Here is a 17,227-nt window from a genome sequence, read left to right on the forward strand (position 1 = left end):
TACAGTTGCCTTTTACTATTACACCAAAATTAGTTTTAATAAAATTACTCGAGTTAAAAATGATGCGTTTTAAATTGATTAATTCGATTTACGCGTGCTATTGCATGCAATATAAAGTTTAAGCGTCGTTTAAACCAAATAGAAATCATTTTTGACTGTTTCATATTTTGGTTTCCTTAAACGTTTCAAGTGTATATTCAACACACGTATCAATATTAAGGTATATATTATTCCAGCAATTATTTCATTTCATAATGTTATAAATAAACTAAATCGTTTATTTTTTATTTAAAAAAAATAATCTCATCAGTTTAAATATATACCAATTGTCAATAAAAATAGGTTTTAAAAAATATGAAAAAAGCATTTTCTTCAAAAAATATGTTCACTTCTTTTCTTGCATTAGTCATCGAGAACATTATGAATTTCAGCCGCGTAAAATTAATAATTTATTCGTACACTTTTATATTTTTCATTGATACTTGCATATTCTCGTACACATTATACAGTAGACAAGTAGATTCGTTTCAGCGAGTAACGGTGTAAAATATGCTTTTAACATACAAATGTAAATAATTAACATCATCGCTCACACCAAAAATTGTGTGAATATTTCTGCATATGAAAACATAATAATTTGTTTCATCACCACATAGTTTTTTCCCAATGTAAAGTAACGTAAACAGAGGTTTTGCTCCTTGATTTAAATTTCTAATTGATTTCAATATGACACTTTCTTAATTTGCTTGTTAGTCCAATATATAGATATTTCTAGTTGTTTTCAACACGCACTTATGATGATAACATATTATGAGTAGATGGTGATTACTTCCCGTCCACCTCCGCGCACCATCAGAACACGCTCGAGGCCTTCAGTCAAAACTTCTAAGAATTCCATGTCTATTGATTAATAATGTGATATAAGGAAAATAATGACAAATAAAAATTATTAAACATAGAACCATGTCTTATAAAAGAGGATGTTTTTCAAATCATTTTACATGTAACTTTCTCAAGGTTATATCATACAATAACTAACAAACTTATAAGCTCTTGAAATTTTATCCTTGTTTGAAAAAAAATATGAGTAAGTAGTGTATTAATACAAAATATCTGATTGAATTAATATCAAATGTTTTTATAAGCCCTTTTGATCCTGTGTAATAAATAATCCACACCTTGACCAAATCTGTACCAAAACTGAATTTATATGCAAAATTAATGCTGCATGATTACTAAGAAATAATTTCAATATCAATCAACTATCATATTTATATCAAAAAATAATTTAATTTTTAGAACTTTTATCCAGTATAACAAATTATAATCATACTTATGTTTTGCTACCGAATTATTAATGTTGTATTAGCAATATTATTAAAATTAATAACAAAAACATATACATATTTGTATATTGAATTTGTAGATTGAAACAACAATCTTTTTTTTAAGTCAATTTTTTTTTAGAAAATTCCAATCTCACTAATACTTCAAAAATTTCTATCGAATTGCAAAATTGTTAACAAAAAGTCGTTTTTTTCAATGCTTTCAAAACTATTAAAATACGGTACGTGAAGTCTCAGCAGTTTTCCGGGAAGTTCTAGCAAGTAACGATGTCAAGTAACTAGTTCAAACTTCGCTGATGAATAAAATTTAAATGCGATTGATTATATCATTTCTATTCGAGTCATACGAAAGCCCTTTATAAATTAATTAACTTTCCGTAGGGTAAGTTATAGTAATCGCAAAAAAACGAAAATGAAAATTTTTATATATCTTTACGTTTCAGAGGTTTCTGAATATTTTGGCATACCTTAGAAAAAATGGATGTATGTGTGTGTGTGTGTATGTGTTTGTGTGTGTGTGCGTATATGTATGTGTGTGTGGATACAAATTTTCGTCGTCGATTTCGGGAACACAGATGAAGCAATTTGAATATTTCAAAAAACATTCGATTCGTATTGATAAGGAGACGTGTGATTAGTTTTTGGCGGAGGCAGGTCTAGCCGTTCCGAAGATATGGGGCAAAAAGTGCCAAAAACGGTGCCTCAGTTTTTAAGAGAACGGAGCGTCCGATTTTAATAATTCAAAAAACATTTTACTTGTATTGACAAGATGAAGAATTGATCAAATTTTCATAAGGGCAGGTGTAGTGGTTTCGGAGATCTAACAAAAAAAAGTAAAAAAAATGCCATTTGACGGTCAAAAATGATCATTAGACATATGCACATCAAATTATCAGATATTTTATAGAGATTTTAACAATAAGTATTGATTTTGTTTACATTCCTATGGGTTCCGTACCAATGTTTATCCGTTAGACAGCGACGCGGCGCTTACGCGCTTTATATTATGTCTCTATGCAGTTAAAGCAGTACGATTGCTTTGAAAAAAGTTCAGATCTTTCAAAATATGTCAAAATAAGGAAAGCATTTTTTTTCAAAAAAAATTTAAAAAAAAAAATTAAATTTTTTTTTTTTCAAAAAAAAAGTAATTTTTTGTCCAATTTATAGTTTCTCAAAAATCTTATTTTTTCGAAGTAAAATTTTTTCAAAAATGTTAATCGTTTTTAAAAAAATAATAATTTTTGGTACGGAAAGTTCCAGCAATTTGCCTTAAGGCACGATGCCTTTATTGCCTTAAGACAGAATTCCACTTACAGCTAGTTTATTCATTTTATTATTTAAGTTTGCAATTAAAAGGATACAGTTGCTCTCGCGTTCCATTCTCGTATCGCGCGGAGGTCCTGGAAGATTCAAAATAACGAGCTGAGCGTCATGGGACCTGTTCACAATCACTTCGTTCAGCTTGACCGCCGTGTGCATACGACGCACGTTGCCTTCGTCCCTGTGAAATATAGAAAAATGATAAAACAAAGTTAAAAATCCTACAAAGTTTGCTACATTTATCTCAGGATTATATTGTTATCGTAATAAACCTTATTAAATATGAACATGTAGTGCGTAAAACAAAATTTACATTAATAAATTTAATATATCGATGAAATCTGCAATACTCACAGCGTGATATTTGTCTTAGATCGTCCCGTGACGTTATCGCCATCGTCTCCTTCTGCCTCTTCATCGTCATCTTGTTGTTCTTCCTCCACCGCTGCTTCCTTCTGCTTCTCCTCAGCTGCAGCTTCTACTTCTTTCGGCACTTCTTTAGGCTCATCGCAATTCTGTTCAAATGTCAAGTGATAATTATGAACGAAATCAAATATGATGTGATGATAATGTATAAAAAATATTTGATCATTTTTCGAGTTCAACAAACTCGTTTAATTTAAGTTTAAATTAACAACGTTATTCAATTTTTTGTGGAAATTGGACATATTTGTTTTGTTAAGTATGTTTGTATTTGTTTACGTATTAACGTTGCCGCATCTCCGTCCTTTATTATATTTACAATTATCACTTGGTGAGCCAAAAATAGTTTATTTTCTGTTAATAGTTTTTTTCAATGTTGGATTCATTTTATATATATGTGAGGTAATGTGAATATAAAGGTGCAAAAATACATAAGTTTTAATGATATTTTGTAGGCCGACACCATAATTTACAAAACACCATCTCAAGAATAGTTTTATATTAATTACTGACCTGATAACAAAATATTATTTGCAAAAAATGTACGATAATGAACAACTTTTTAAAAAGAGTAAAAATAATGGCAATATACATAAATATATAAACGCAACAATTTGTATTTTTGTTGTAATATAAAATGTAAAGTAAATGTAATATGAACGTATAAAATGGATTTAAAATATTTTATTTTTGTCTACAAAGTAATTAATTAAAAATTAAAACTTTAGTTCAGTCATTATAGTAAGTTCACCGCGGAATTCGAGATACCCAGCTGTAATTCTGTAAATAATTGTATATTGACACCCTAAAGTTGTCCCAAAGCCTACGTATGGTATTGACACCCTACCATATGTAGGTTTTGAAACCACTTTAGGGTGTCAATATACAAGAGTATTTACAAACTTACAGTTGGGTATCTCGAATTCCGAGATTCTTACCTAATTTTAGTTAAAATGACTGAACTACTTTTAGAATTCATAGGGCGCAGACTGATTGCAATAATGGTAACACGTTCAAACAAACATACTACATATTTCTTCTTTTAGAACCTATGTCAAAATCAGTATAGTTTAGCTTTTATGTCGACTATCACTACCGTACCCTGGCACAACCGAACCCAGTTTTCCCTACATGCACTAGTAATAAAGTTTTATAGAGTGCATATCTTTAAGGGGCACAACCGTTACTTTTAGGTAACCGCCTAAAAAAAGGGATTTTTGGGAATTTATATTAAAAAAAACTACTTTATCAATCATTTCAAAATTTAAGGAATATATTTATACATGTTTTAAAAATACATAGTAAAATTTTTGAAGATAAAAATTAAATATTTTTTAAGTTATTGTCGATCTCCAACGGCGCTACAAAAAAGGCCCTTAACTGCTGCAGTGATTCGATGAAATCAAAAAAAAATCTCATTAAACTAGATAATATTATCTGTAAAATGAACTACGATAAAAAAATAATCAAAAATTGACAAAATAAAGGCGTTTAAAGAAAAGTCGAATTTTACCCAAAATTTTAGTAGTTTTTCGACTGCCAAAATTCGATTTTTGATCCGATCAAAAAATCGATAGTTCATTTGACGGAGAACTATATATAGAACATGAAAAAAAAATGATAGTGATTGGATCATTTGTTTTTGAGTAATCGCTGCAGCAAATTCGGAAAATGCTGTTTCGATAAAAACGCGTTTGAAGATAAAATAATCGTTATACTATATACTATATCTATAATATATACTATATACTATATACTATACTATAAGAGTATATATAGTATATATATACTCTTTTAAATTGATGTAACTCAAAAACTATTTGAGATAGCGATTTGAAATTTTAATATGTTATTTTTAAAAGTGTAACTACCGAGATATGAAAAAAACAAAAATCGATTTTTTCGAAATTTCACACTAGTTGTGCCCCTTAACGAAGTTATAACGTGGCAATTGTTAAAACTGACCTCGACTGGTTTGGGTTCAGGGGTCTCATGTCCATTGGGTAGATCTTGCTTGCTTGGCGACTTCACGTCCTGTGTATTTTCTCCGCCGCCTTCGTTCAAGTCACCATTCTTGGCGGGCTCCTTGCCCGGTTCGGCAAATCGTACTTTTGTCGCTGTTTTTGCTACGTCGACGTTATGGTGATGATCGACAATGTTTTGAACCTAATTATTAGATGAAATTATAGAAATTAAGATGCTTAATTCAGAATGTTTAAATTGGGAATTGGATTCTACCATAGAAACGTTCAAATAGTAATTGATGAAAATTATCCATTATTTAATTATTAGAATAATACAATCTTTAATTTCATATACTTATCAAATTATACGAGGCCTGCTAGTTATTGTAATATAAATATTCATCTGATTTCACAAAATCAGACAAAAATGTTTAGTCAAAAAAAAAAAATTGTCGTACTCATTAGAACAGTAAAACTTAAAATAACTTATTTTAAACAAAAAAATATTTGGAAAATATGACAAATGAATCTAATATAATTAAAAGATGTGTTTTATATTACAGATACGATACAATCATGATACAATATACAATATACGCATATATTGCATAAAAATGGTTTTACTTAACAAAATAGATGTAAAAATAAACCTTATATTTTTCCTCTATGTATTATTCATTAGTTTATAGTTCAAATATTAATATATTTTCCATTTAAATTCACATTACACATAATAGGTAATCTAATTTGTATAAGATATTTTAAATCATTACGAAAAAATCAATTCTAGCAGCAAACTCTCTGCTTCTACTTGAAAATTTCTATGGCAGATGCTAATCAAGGAATAGGCTGATGGTATTCAGATATTGTCATGCAGACTGTTTTGCTTTCCTATTGAATGCTTCAATTTGCATTTCTTTATTATTGAACAGAATTCGCAGTCGTGGTTTAATATTATATAATTTTTATTAAAAATCTTATAAAACTTAATTATAAAAATGTTACGAAAAAGTATAGAAAATTTAGCAAAAAGCAATAAATAAATATGTTAATTCAAATAAAGGCAATTTTTTCTATCTTGGCTTTGAAGCAGTGGCGGATCCAGCTTTGGCGCCAGGGGGGGGGGTCACATTATTGAATTATCTATACAAAATATATTCGCAATACGGTTAGAAAATCCTTAAATTTCAGGAGTGTTTGACTCCGCCGTTCGTCTATAATAAGTTGCATATTGAAGTTATAAAATGTGTTTGGTAACAAAATACATAAATAAAATCATTATGAAGTAATGTTATTGCTGAATTAGTGTTCTATCTATGTCTTAAGACAAACTCAGGGGGGGGGGTCATGACTCCCGTAACCCACCCCCTGAATCCGCCACTGCTTTGAAGAATACAAAGAATTTTCTTACAATTCCGAAAGAAACTTTTGTGCAAATATGCTGTGTGTAAATTTAGAAAAAAGCTCGTGAAAAGCTTTCAATAATAATATTGGGGAGAATGCTTCAAAATACTAATCCGCTTGATTAGAGACGACATTCAGTCGACTTTTGCTTTAAGATTTATCACTCTGATTTAAATTATGGTGAATTTACTGTGAACGTGTTATTGTGGTTTTTAGTTTTTTGAAGTATTAATTTTAATTTTTATACACATTTTTATTGATAATGCTTGAAAAATCTTAGAATATGAACAGCTTGCTCGTTCAGCAGTGCTACGGAAAACACTCTCGTAGCGAAAGGGTTAATGTGATATCGTCGAATGCTTTCATATTATTGAATATTTTAAACGCATAGAAAATCTGTAATATTATAATAAGTATACATATGAATGAATTCGACAATTTATAGCTTTAACAGTTCATTTTTAAAATATTATTAAAATAAAATTGATTACATTTCAATAAAAAGCGCCAAAGACAATGGTATTTTTCCTTCTGAATATCATAGATAATATATCGAGACATAATTACTAGTTTCCTTGCTACTGTATTTTATAGAGGGTAAGACACTTTCGCTAACTATAATATAATTTTTTTCATTCCAAATTTTTATATGAAAAATAATTATCATGTAAATAAAAAGATATAAGTTGGTTATGATAAGATCCACAAAATTAAGTTTTTGAAACAACTTTGGTAGATTGATCAAATTTTGTGTTTAGTTTGTTTTTGATTTTAAGTATTTCAATGTATAGGTACCAAGAATTTTTAATCGACCAAATAAATCTGTCGGTCTAATATTACCAAATATCAAACATGTTTTGGAAAATTATCGTGCCATGTAAGTCATCAAGCTATATTCAGCACAAGCACGAGTAAGAGAAGACAACGAATGTGGCGAAAGAATGATTAAGTATGATATGTTTTGTATCTACAGTGCTTTAATGAACATGGTGATAAACTGGAAATTCAATATATGATGTAATCGAAAAGTTTGAAAAACTAGCTGTAGAAGCAAGTTGATGCATTACCATTATTCAACGTTCATGCGTAATTTCTTTTTTAAATAAAATTATATTAGTGATTCAAGATGAATAATTTAAAATGTCCAAAAATTGCTGTGCGCTTGTTCAGGTGATTTTTAAAAGAATAAAGAGATCAAAACATATAAAGTCTATACAGAACACATCTATACAAAAGAAACCACGCGTCTAGAAAATGGCACATCTAATAAATTTTGATTATGAAAAAGATATGGTAAAACAACGTGAATGATTAGTTTCAGTAAACGCAAACTATTAGAAGAGCATGCTTGTGGTGGTTTGATGATAGTTTCCGCGGTAATTGAAATCAACTATTCCTATTTATTTTGCTCTGAATGCACATTGAATTATTTATTGATACACTACTTATATTTTTATTGAGTGCTGACCAAATATTCGTTAGGATAAGTGATCAGCACAAAATAATTCAATACAAAAAATGAAGTAGTTAACTCGAAAAATAGTTTTATCAAATATTTTGAATAATAATATATGAATATCGTAAGAATATCAACTTGGATATAAAAATGAAATAATGAAAACATTTAAGTCTTGAAGAATGTTGCCATGAAAGGATCGTTAATATATTAAACATATTTGTATACTACACTACGTTCATTCCAATCTCATACGCCTTAATTTTTAGAATTTAAGTGTTTCTATAAGCAATATATTTTTTTCGAAGCAATTATGCACATATTAAATGAATAAATATAAACATTAATTCAAATTTTTTCTAATATGTAAACCGTTAGTTTAAAAGTTTATATGCAATATATAATATCGTCAGAAAATTCTAAAAGTAAGCTGTAATAACAAATACAAACTCGAATGTGTGCATAGTTGCTAATACAACAAAATCACTATTCCTCCGAAAAATTATATAGCAATTCGAATTTATATTGGTTCTATTCCTCTCACAACATCTTTCCTCACGCCAAAACATTTTATGATCGATCATGAAGGATTTGAAAATGAAACTTGATAGGTCATCCACATCTAACAATCAAGTGTATAAATCCAAAAAACGCTTCTAAAAGGATAATACACACAATGCATGACACATCGGGCAGGATCTTTTAATTAATTTTACCAGTGAGTTTTCTGCTTCCGCAACATCAGCCAGTGTGTCCACCTTACATATATATGTAGCGGTTAGTTTTAATACAAAAGACAAGAAGCTATGTACAGATTCTTTGTACAATATAAACAATTAGTAATATTCATGTGATATTTCATTACTATTGTTAATTTTTGTATTTTGTTTAAAATGAAATCAGTCTATAGATTGAATATGAAAAATTAAATAATAATTCTGAAATTGTATATCTACAGTTCATGAATGAATTTAAAAATTATTTTTGAATGCAAAATTCAAATCAATGATGGCACTTCAAATATATAGGTGTATACAATATTTTTAAAATGTTTTAAATTATAGCTCATGATCAGTTAAAAGTGTGATTTTATAAATACTTGAATTTAATTTCTAAATATTATGTATATTAATATAAGAAGCTGCAATGCTTGAACGCTGTTATAAATATTATAAAGTGCATGTATTAGTTTAATACTAAGTTCATAAAAATTTAATAGCCATTTGGTATAAATATACTGGCTTTAAGCTTTTTTAATAAGGTGTAGCGATACAAAGCTATGAATAAAAATGTGCCAAGTAAATGGTAACTTAAACTTTTCTGACCACTATAATAATACATTTTATACAAAATGTATTAAATTAGTTTTATGAATAAAATTAAAAGTAAACTTACGACTCCCAAGCTTTCTTTTTTGTTCAATCGCAATTCGCGAAGCATTTGATTCCTTTGTTCCATCATAAGCGTTCTTTCATATGTGTATGCTGATATGTCACTATTCATCTGTTGAAACATTAATGCATTAGGTGAAATTCAAATTTGTATTGATAATAAAACTAATTTATAAACAAATAAATTATTAAAAAAATACTAGACTAATCCCTGCACACTAATATATACAGATAACGCTTTTTTTAAATATTTTCAAAATAGTAAATATTATAGTGATAAGCCAACTCAAGTCAAGTGATTTGAATCGCATTTTAATTGATTCGAATCAAGTCGAAAAATATTTACTGAGATATAATGCATAAACATACATTTTAATATATATATATATATATATATATAAATAATTTCAATTAATATAAATATGAATATAAAAATAGTGTTTTAAAAACTACATATAATTCAATAGACTCAGAGCATGATTTATCTTTAATTTTAATAATGGCAAATAATCACAACAAATTAGAAATATATAATAGCAATATGTATGGTAGTGAACTAAATTTTTTCGATATTCTATTTGTGGGTTCTAGTTTGACTAATTGACTTGTCATATTAAGCAAACGACTTTACATTCAGCTCTCCGTTTATATAAATAAATTGAACACGCTATCAAAAGACCCAATTTTTTGATAATTGTTCTATATGCTTGGTTATCTGTTATTATAACTTAATTTAAAAACATATTTCAACTTTCTTCAAAATTAAATCATTTTTAATTATTTTTGTAATATTTTTATATTTATTTTCTAAATAGTAATGTTCGGACTTATTTTCGTTTTATTATATTGGCCATGAAGGTGACAATCTTCATGGCATTGAGCTTTTGCACGGGATGGTTGCTACCCCTGGTAGAGGGTATGGCGGAGTGTTTTAAAGGAACTAATTGTCCACTTCTAAAAGAAAAGTCCGCTTAACAACATATATAAATAACCAATAAATATATAAATATATCTTTTTTCATTAAAACTTAGTAAAAAATCAGTGACTGTAATAAGAACTGCAACAAATTCATAATATATCAACAAATCAGTGTTTAATAAAGTCCACAGCTACAAGGCTATATTATAACCCATCAACCTGAACAGTCGAAGGAGAGTTTTAATAAATTTCATAATTACGTAACGCAAATACAAGTAATTTATGTTTAAAATCTTCAGTATATCGAGTATGTTCGTCAAACTCAACACTTTTTATCCTAAATTTTTATCACGTTGTCTTAAGCCCAAGCTCGATTCGAGTTGATTCGAATCAGTTTCTATCTACATTTTATTGATTTTACGATCTTTATTATATTTTAAAAAATGTGAATTACAATCTAAACTCGTTTTAATTCATTAGATAAAAGATAAATATAAATCAAATACTATTTCATTATTTTCCCAGATAAGCATATAAATAATAACAGAAACTTAATAAATTAGCTCACCATTTCAACTACTTCAACTTCGGCCTCAATTCGAAGATGATATAAGAACATTTTAAGATCTTTTTTCATCTGAATGGAATTATCTTCCATCTGGGCAACGGTAAAGATGCGCATCTTACATTGTTTCCACGTGCGGTGCTGTTTCAGCAAAAATGGCAGCAACATCAAGAGTCCTCCGTCGTGCACGATCCACCACACGTCAATGTTTCCGACAATCTGAGAATGTGGAAAAAAATGTATAAATACATCGGTTTAATAATTTTATCCTTAATGATTACAAATAATTAAACCAATGAGAGGATTAAACCAATCAATGACAAAAACCTGTGAAGCAATGAAATCATTAAAACTTATGTATAATTTTTATTGAAAAAAAAAATCAATTAAATCCCTGTAATCCACTATCTTTTGCAAAAAGTTATTAACGCTATCGATTTTAGCAAAGTTTGCTTCTTGATCGAACAAATTTTCAGTAGCTCATATAACGGCGTTATTATTGTTTGTATTTCGTAAATAAATAGTTTATATATATATATATATCTGAAGATGTAGAAAAAAATGAATAGGTATATGAATTTAATCATTTTATCCTTAATGATTCCAAATGGTAATTAGTAATAACAAAATTGACTAATCATTATATTTAATTTATTATCTAGGATGATCAATTTTCACAACATCAAAGTTCCAATTATTTCAATTCACATTCAAATCAAATAGTATTATATTAATTTATATAAATATCAAAATCGAAATGATCTAATCCTATTAAAAATAAAATGAATCCTACAGCAATTATAAGAAATAATTATTATTGAAATATAATAAAAATAGAAAATAACACATTACTGACTAACAAATACATACATATGTATTTAAAGTTAAACAAATATTTGAATATACAATAATATTAATTTATATAAATTAAATAAGGTTTTTCGTACTTACCTTTTCAGTGGTGTCAGGGTAGAAGTTGATGCCTTTTGGGACCAATAAAGCCATACGTGATGTGGTTACATGGCGGACGGTTTGCAGAAACACGCGCCATGTGCGATCTTCATGCTCCGACTGTCGCCATCCATATGGCCAACCTGATTTATTATTAAGATTTATTTACTATTGACATTTTTTATATTTTTATAACCTATTTATTATGCAGGTTGTATTTAAAGACAATTACACTAGGTGTCCTATTTCATTTCATTCTATACATTATTTAGATTTATCAAAATGCATAATAAGTAGTATCAAGAAAAATATTTATTAGTATAATTTTTTGGATGAATTATATTTATTATATTTCATTTCAAATAATCAAAGTTATTAAAAAACATGCAATATAATTATTGAAAAAAAAGGCCAGCCTGATTTATTATTAAAATTAATTTACTGCTATTGCTATTTTTTTATTTTTTTATAATCCATTTCTCATGCAGGTTCTATTTAAAGGCAATAACACAAGGTGTGTCCTATTTAATTCTATACATTTTTTTAGAATTACCAAAATGCATTATAAGTAATATCAAGAGAAATACATATTAGTATAATTTTTTAAATAAATTAGTTTTCTTATATTTCAATACTAATAGTTATTAAAAACCCATCACAAAACATGTAGATAATTAATATTATTTACCTAATATTACGGTATTTGGCTTCATTCCTCCAAGACCAGTCGTTTGTACGCTAGAAGAAAAAATAAAATGGTATCAATATGCTTACAAACATCTTTATACTAATAAAATTATAAAACTCATAATAAATTAAAATGAATATCAAAATTTTATGGCATCTAGTTTTCGGCACTATTATATATATATATATATATATATATATATATATATATAGGGTGGTCCTTAAAATGATCATTTTCGAATTTCCTTGCTCCCAAGGGCTCAACTGGTTCCAAATAGATAAAGAACAATTCTCTGAAAGTCTTAGCTCTTAATATTAACGTTTAGATAGAACGCAATTCAATCAAAGTTTGTATGGAAAGAGCATGGAAAACATTTTTAAAATTTAAAAAACATGTTTTAGATATAACTTAGTGACAAATGAATGAGTTTTATTCATTCATTTGTTCACTAAATTACATCTAAAATACATTTTTAACATTTTTGAAAATTTTTGAAAATTTTTCCATGCTATTTCCATAAAAAACTTTGATTGAATTGCGCTATGGTTTTAAATTGATTTTTTATAGAATTCTTTGTATCAAATTGATTTATAATTGATTAAAATTGATTTTTTCTAGCGATTTGTTTTCGGGATTTTATGCTATACATTCTATAGAGCAAATTATAGAGAGCAAAAAAATTCTAGCCTTTCACATAACACTGATGGTACTGCATGTTGGATTATTTGAATTTAATTTTTCAATATTTAAAACATCCAAAATTGCATTTCAAACTTCTCATAATAACTGATATCGTAAGGACCGAATTGTATGTATTCATCTTTATACTTTCCCATCGTGTATAAGACTTGTCCAAAAGTTGTCTAAAGTTTAGTAAAAGATGCAAAGAAATTATACTATTTCTTGAATGATATTAAAAAATATATAAAATAAAAGACTATACTTTAAAAATTTCATATCTGAAACTCTTGTGGGCGTCCCCTAAGCATGCGACAGCGTTTTTCGCATGCATCGCATTCAAGGTAGGACCGGCCCTGCACACTATAAAATTTATTGTTTCATACGAGTATATCGTATATCACGTTGTTATTTTACACAGGGTCTTGGTGCAGTAAAGCTGAATTTCTTAAACTATAAAACCATAAATATTTCGAATATTATCATACATACATGAAAACATTGTAATTAATCAAACATAACAACAAACAAATAAAAGTAAAAAAAAACTACTTCTCTACATCTACTAGATTTGACTTGGCTTTTCGTGTTGAAGGGATATGAAGAAAAACGAGGAGATTTTCCAATATGTTGAACAATGAAAATCTACGATAAAAAATAACATAATTTTATCACTAACAGATGACTAAGCCCTTCTGCAACGTCTTCAGCAACTAATACGTCTACGAAGCCTTTGACCCTTTCCTCGTCCATCATGCGGCGCAAAGCATTACGGGCGTTCAGAGCTTCTCCCGATCGTCGAGTATATTGTCCTCTTACGACGGACACGCAGACAGTAAGACCCTTACCTAAAAAATATTGACAATATATTTAAAACAAATTGCCGTTTTTTGGCATTCCGTATTTGAGACATATTGTATCTGTGTCTCATAACACGCTATCTTGATTAAAAAGAGTTGTTGGTTGGGTCGCTGGTCATCTCAAAACAATAAAATTCATTTATAAATAATGTAAACTAAATGTTACTGTATTTAAATTTTGTATTGAAAATTTAAATAAATTTATTATCGAAATCTGTAAAGGCAACATAAAAATTGATATTCATATAAATGATAATATCTATAATTTTTAACTAAACAAAACCTAAGAACATTTCTAAATAATATGTCGAATAAGCAGTAACACTTGAATGGCATAAATTAAGGATGCGAAAGATGCCTTAAATATCATAGATAATATATAATAATTATAAAATATTTCTTGTGCAAAATTTTATAATTCAATTATTATAATATAATAACTTAATTTATTTAAACGTGTATATGCTAATATAGGATATATAAATAAAAAAATAAATAAATTTAATTAAATGATAAATTCGTAATATTAATTGTCTACTCCAGTTTTGCAAAAATGATCTGATTCATATAGAAAAACTAACCAGCTTTAAGTTGAGCAGCAAACGCAAATAATTTTCTGTACTTCGGAACAAGTTCGGGAGTCAATTTGGCCAAAATCAAAATTTGTGGTCTCCAATTTTTGGTGTGCGGTGGCCCTTCTTCCAACCTCAGCAAGGAAAATCTAGCAGCAGATAACGCCAAACCACTGATTCCATCTCCCCATTCTTTCTCAGCTCTGTAAGAATAAGAACAAAAAATAAAAGTTAGTTTTAATTATTCAAAAGCAATTTTCAATCATTTTAATTTACTTACCCCCGATATTCAATATATTTATAGATAAGGACAGCCATTCCCATTGCCAAAAGTGCAAAGTACCAGCTGGTCATGAACATAATAGCGATGCAGAGGGTTAAACCAATCAATGACAAAGACCTGTAAAGCAATGAAATTGTTAAAACTCATGTATAATTTTTAATGAAAAAATTCAATTAAATCTCTGTAATCCACTATCTATTTCATAAAGTTATTAACGCTATCGATTTTAGCAAAGTTTGCTTCGCGATCAAACAATAAGTTTTCAGTAGCTCATATAACGACGATATTGTTTGTATTTCGTAATTAAATAGTTTTAATTATATATATATATATATATATATATTTATATATATATATTTCTCATGTCATGTTGTTCGTTGCAATACACCTCCGAAACGATTTGACCAACTTTTGAAAAAAAATTATAATCACGTTCAGGATGACAGAGTAGAACACCATTTATTTTTTTAATTTTTTCAAGCCAATATCTTTTATTTTATTCAAATTATAATTAAAAACAAACACAGCTCTGAAGATTCATCCTCCTACCACACACTACTACTTCGTGATAAGTCAATGAATGTTTTTCACTGAATTTCGATTAAAATTATAGTTAAATGCAACTTCAAAGAAACTTATTTCTAGTTAAAGATTGTCCAATACTAACACTTTTTTTTAAAACATTGGTATCATTTTTTTTTTAATGCGGAAGTGAACAATATGAATATTGAAATTTGAGAGGGATCAAAATAGGTACCCTACAAACCTATGACATGTCTGTAAATTTATCCACAAAGTTTTTGAAATCTCACTCGATTACATAAGCATGCCTCAACATAATTCAAAAATAAATGTTCGGATTTTGCTTCGAAATTAAAAAAATAATGAAATAATGAAATAATTGCTCGGTAATAATATATCAAAACCTTGAAGATCTAAATATGCTAATTCAATTTAAATAAAATCAGTTGAAACTTGCAATGACTATCATTATTATTCATAAAGATTTATATGTGGCATGCTTTGCAGCGGGTAAACTATTCATATTAATTGTGGCAGATGTCCCTTTCATTTATATAGCACATACTTCCACAATTGCAATCAGTTAGTTATTTTTTATACTAATTTTTTTTAGCAATATTTCATATGGCTAATCGACTTTTGCCGGGACATCTGGAGTATATGGACACTGTAAGGTGATGCTTTCGTTGAACGCTGATTCTAAAAATATCGAATCGGAGATCTCTTTAATAGATACTAGCTGGTAATAAACATTGAAATAATAATATTAAGCAAATGTAAAAATAATTTAAGCTTCATAAGTATCATTTATAAATTGAAAAAATTCAAACGAACAAAACCATCAAAGCAAATGCCCTTTTTATTCCTACTATCAGTAGGTACTCATTAATCTGTTATGTAATATTTGATTTTGAATACTACTATAAATAATCAAATATGATATACTCCTATTAATACATAGTAGTATATCTTAATATTATATACCACTATGAGTTCTTCTATCTTATTTTTTAAAGTTTCTTTTACCAGTGATAAAACTTGAATCGTGGGCGCCAGTTGGGTGTCCTGAGCAGAGTCTGAACGGCGCAAGCCAAGTTGACGAATCCGTAGCACATCAAGAAGAACATGGATAATAAGGGAGCCAACAGATCGACGTTTCCCAATAGAATTCCGCATTGGCAAATGCAAATTGTCAAAATCAAAGCTCGGGTTGGTTCTCCTCTCTCGGATGAGACGGCAAATGGCGACAAGAATGGTACTATACCATCCTTTGCGATTGCCTGAAACAGGAAATGATAATCTGGTAAATAAAAATATACATCTATGAACACTTAGAAACTATTAATTCACTATTATTATTATTATTAATATTATTATTTAGTAAGCATAGTATTATAATTTCATAATAGTATTCAGTATTATTTATATTTTGTTTTGAAATTTAAACAATTCTCATGAGCAAATTTAAAAGAAACAATATATATCTTATTGAGTCGATTGCCATCAAAATGTAATATAGACAATGATAGATAACATATTGTTCTAAAATAACATTCCATAAAAAATATATTAATTACTTCATGTATTTGAGACTATTGGCGAGATATCCTAAGACATCACTTCCGCCATGTGACATGCTATAACAGCGTTTCCCAACCTTTTATGGGTCACGTCCCACCTTAACGTTAAACGTTGCAAATTGCAAAAACCTTTTAGACCTTTAAAAATCATTTTGTTTCTAAACATAAAACAAAGACCTTTAGAAATCACTATATAATTGTGATCAAATCTTTTTAAGTAAAACATGTTATAAAAATTAAAATTCAAATTAATTTTATTACTGATTTTTCTACATTCAATTAGATCTATTTCTTTTTTCTAACTT

At 28.0% G+C, this 17,227-nt stretch overlaps 1 protein-coding gene across 1 annotated transcript in view; it reads right to left on the bottom strand.

Moving 5' to 3' along the window:
- Positions 1 to 342: 342 nt before the first annotated feature.
- LOC113378578 (solute carrier family 12 member 4) overlaps positions 343 to 17,227 on the bottom strand; it is a 278,020-nt gene continuing 261,135 nt past the window's right edge. The window contains exons 13-24 of the mRNA XM_026619122.1: positions 16,369 to 16,622; positions 14,818 to 14,937; positions 14,547 to 14,740; positions 13,785 to 13,953; positions 12,428 to 12,477; positions 11,740 to 11,882; positions 10,792 to 11,007; positions 9,309 to 9,416; positions 5,055 to 5,255; positions 3,021 to 3,181; positions 2,708 to 2,847; positions 343 to 900 (exon numbers count right to left, since the gene is read on the bottom strand). Of these exons, the coding sequence (XP_026474907.1) occupies positions 809 to 900; positions 2,708 to 2,847; positions 3,021 to 3,181; positions 5,055 to 5,255; positions 9,309 to 9,416; positions 10,792 to 11,007; positions 11,740 to 11,882; positions 12,428 to 12,477; positions 13,785 to 13,953; positions 14,547 to 14,740; positions 14,818 to 14,937; positions 16,369 to 16,622 (1,848 nt within the window). The 3' untranslated portion in view covers positions 343 to 808. The remainder of the gene's footprint in view (positions 901 to 2,707; positions 2,848 to 3,020; positions 3,182 to 5,054; positions 5,256 to 9,308; positions 9,417 to 10,791; positions 11,008 to 11,739; positions 11,883 to 12,427; positions 12,478 to 13,784; positions 13,954 to 14,546; positions 14,741 to 14,817; positions 14,938 to 16,368; positions 16,623 to 17,227) is intronic.

Source organism: Ctenocephalides felis, unplaced genomic scaffold (genome assembly GCF_003426905.1).
Source record: "Ctenocephalides felis isolate EL2017-DRISC unplaced genomic scaffold, ASM342690v1 CF-g0.4_SCAFFOLD_01886, whole genome shotgun sequence".
NCBI classification, from domain to species: domain Eukaryota; kingdom Metazoa; phylum Arthropoda; class Insecta; order Siphonaptera; family Pulicidae; genus Ctenocephalides; species Ctenocephalides felis.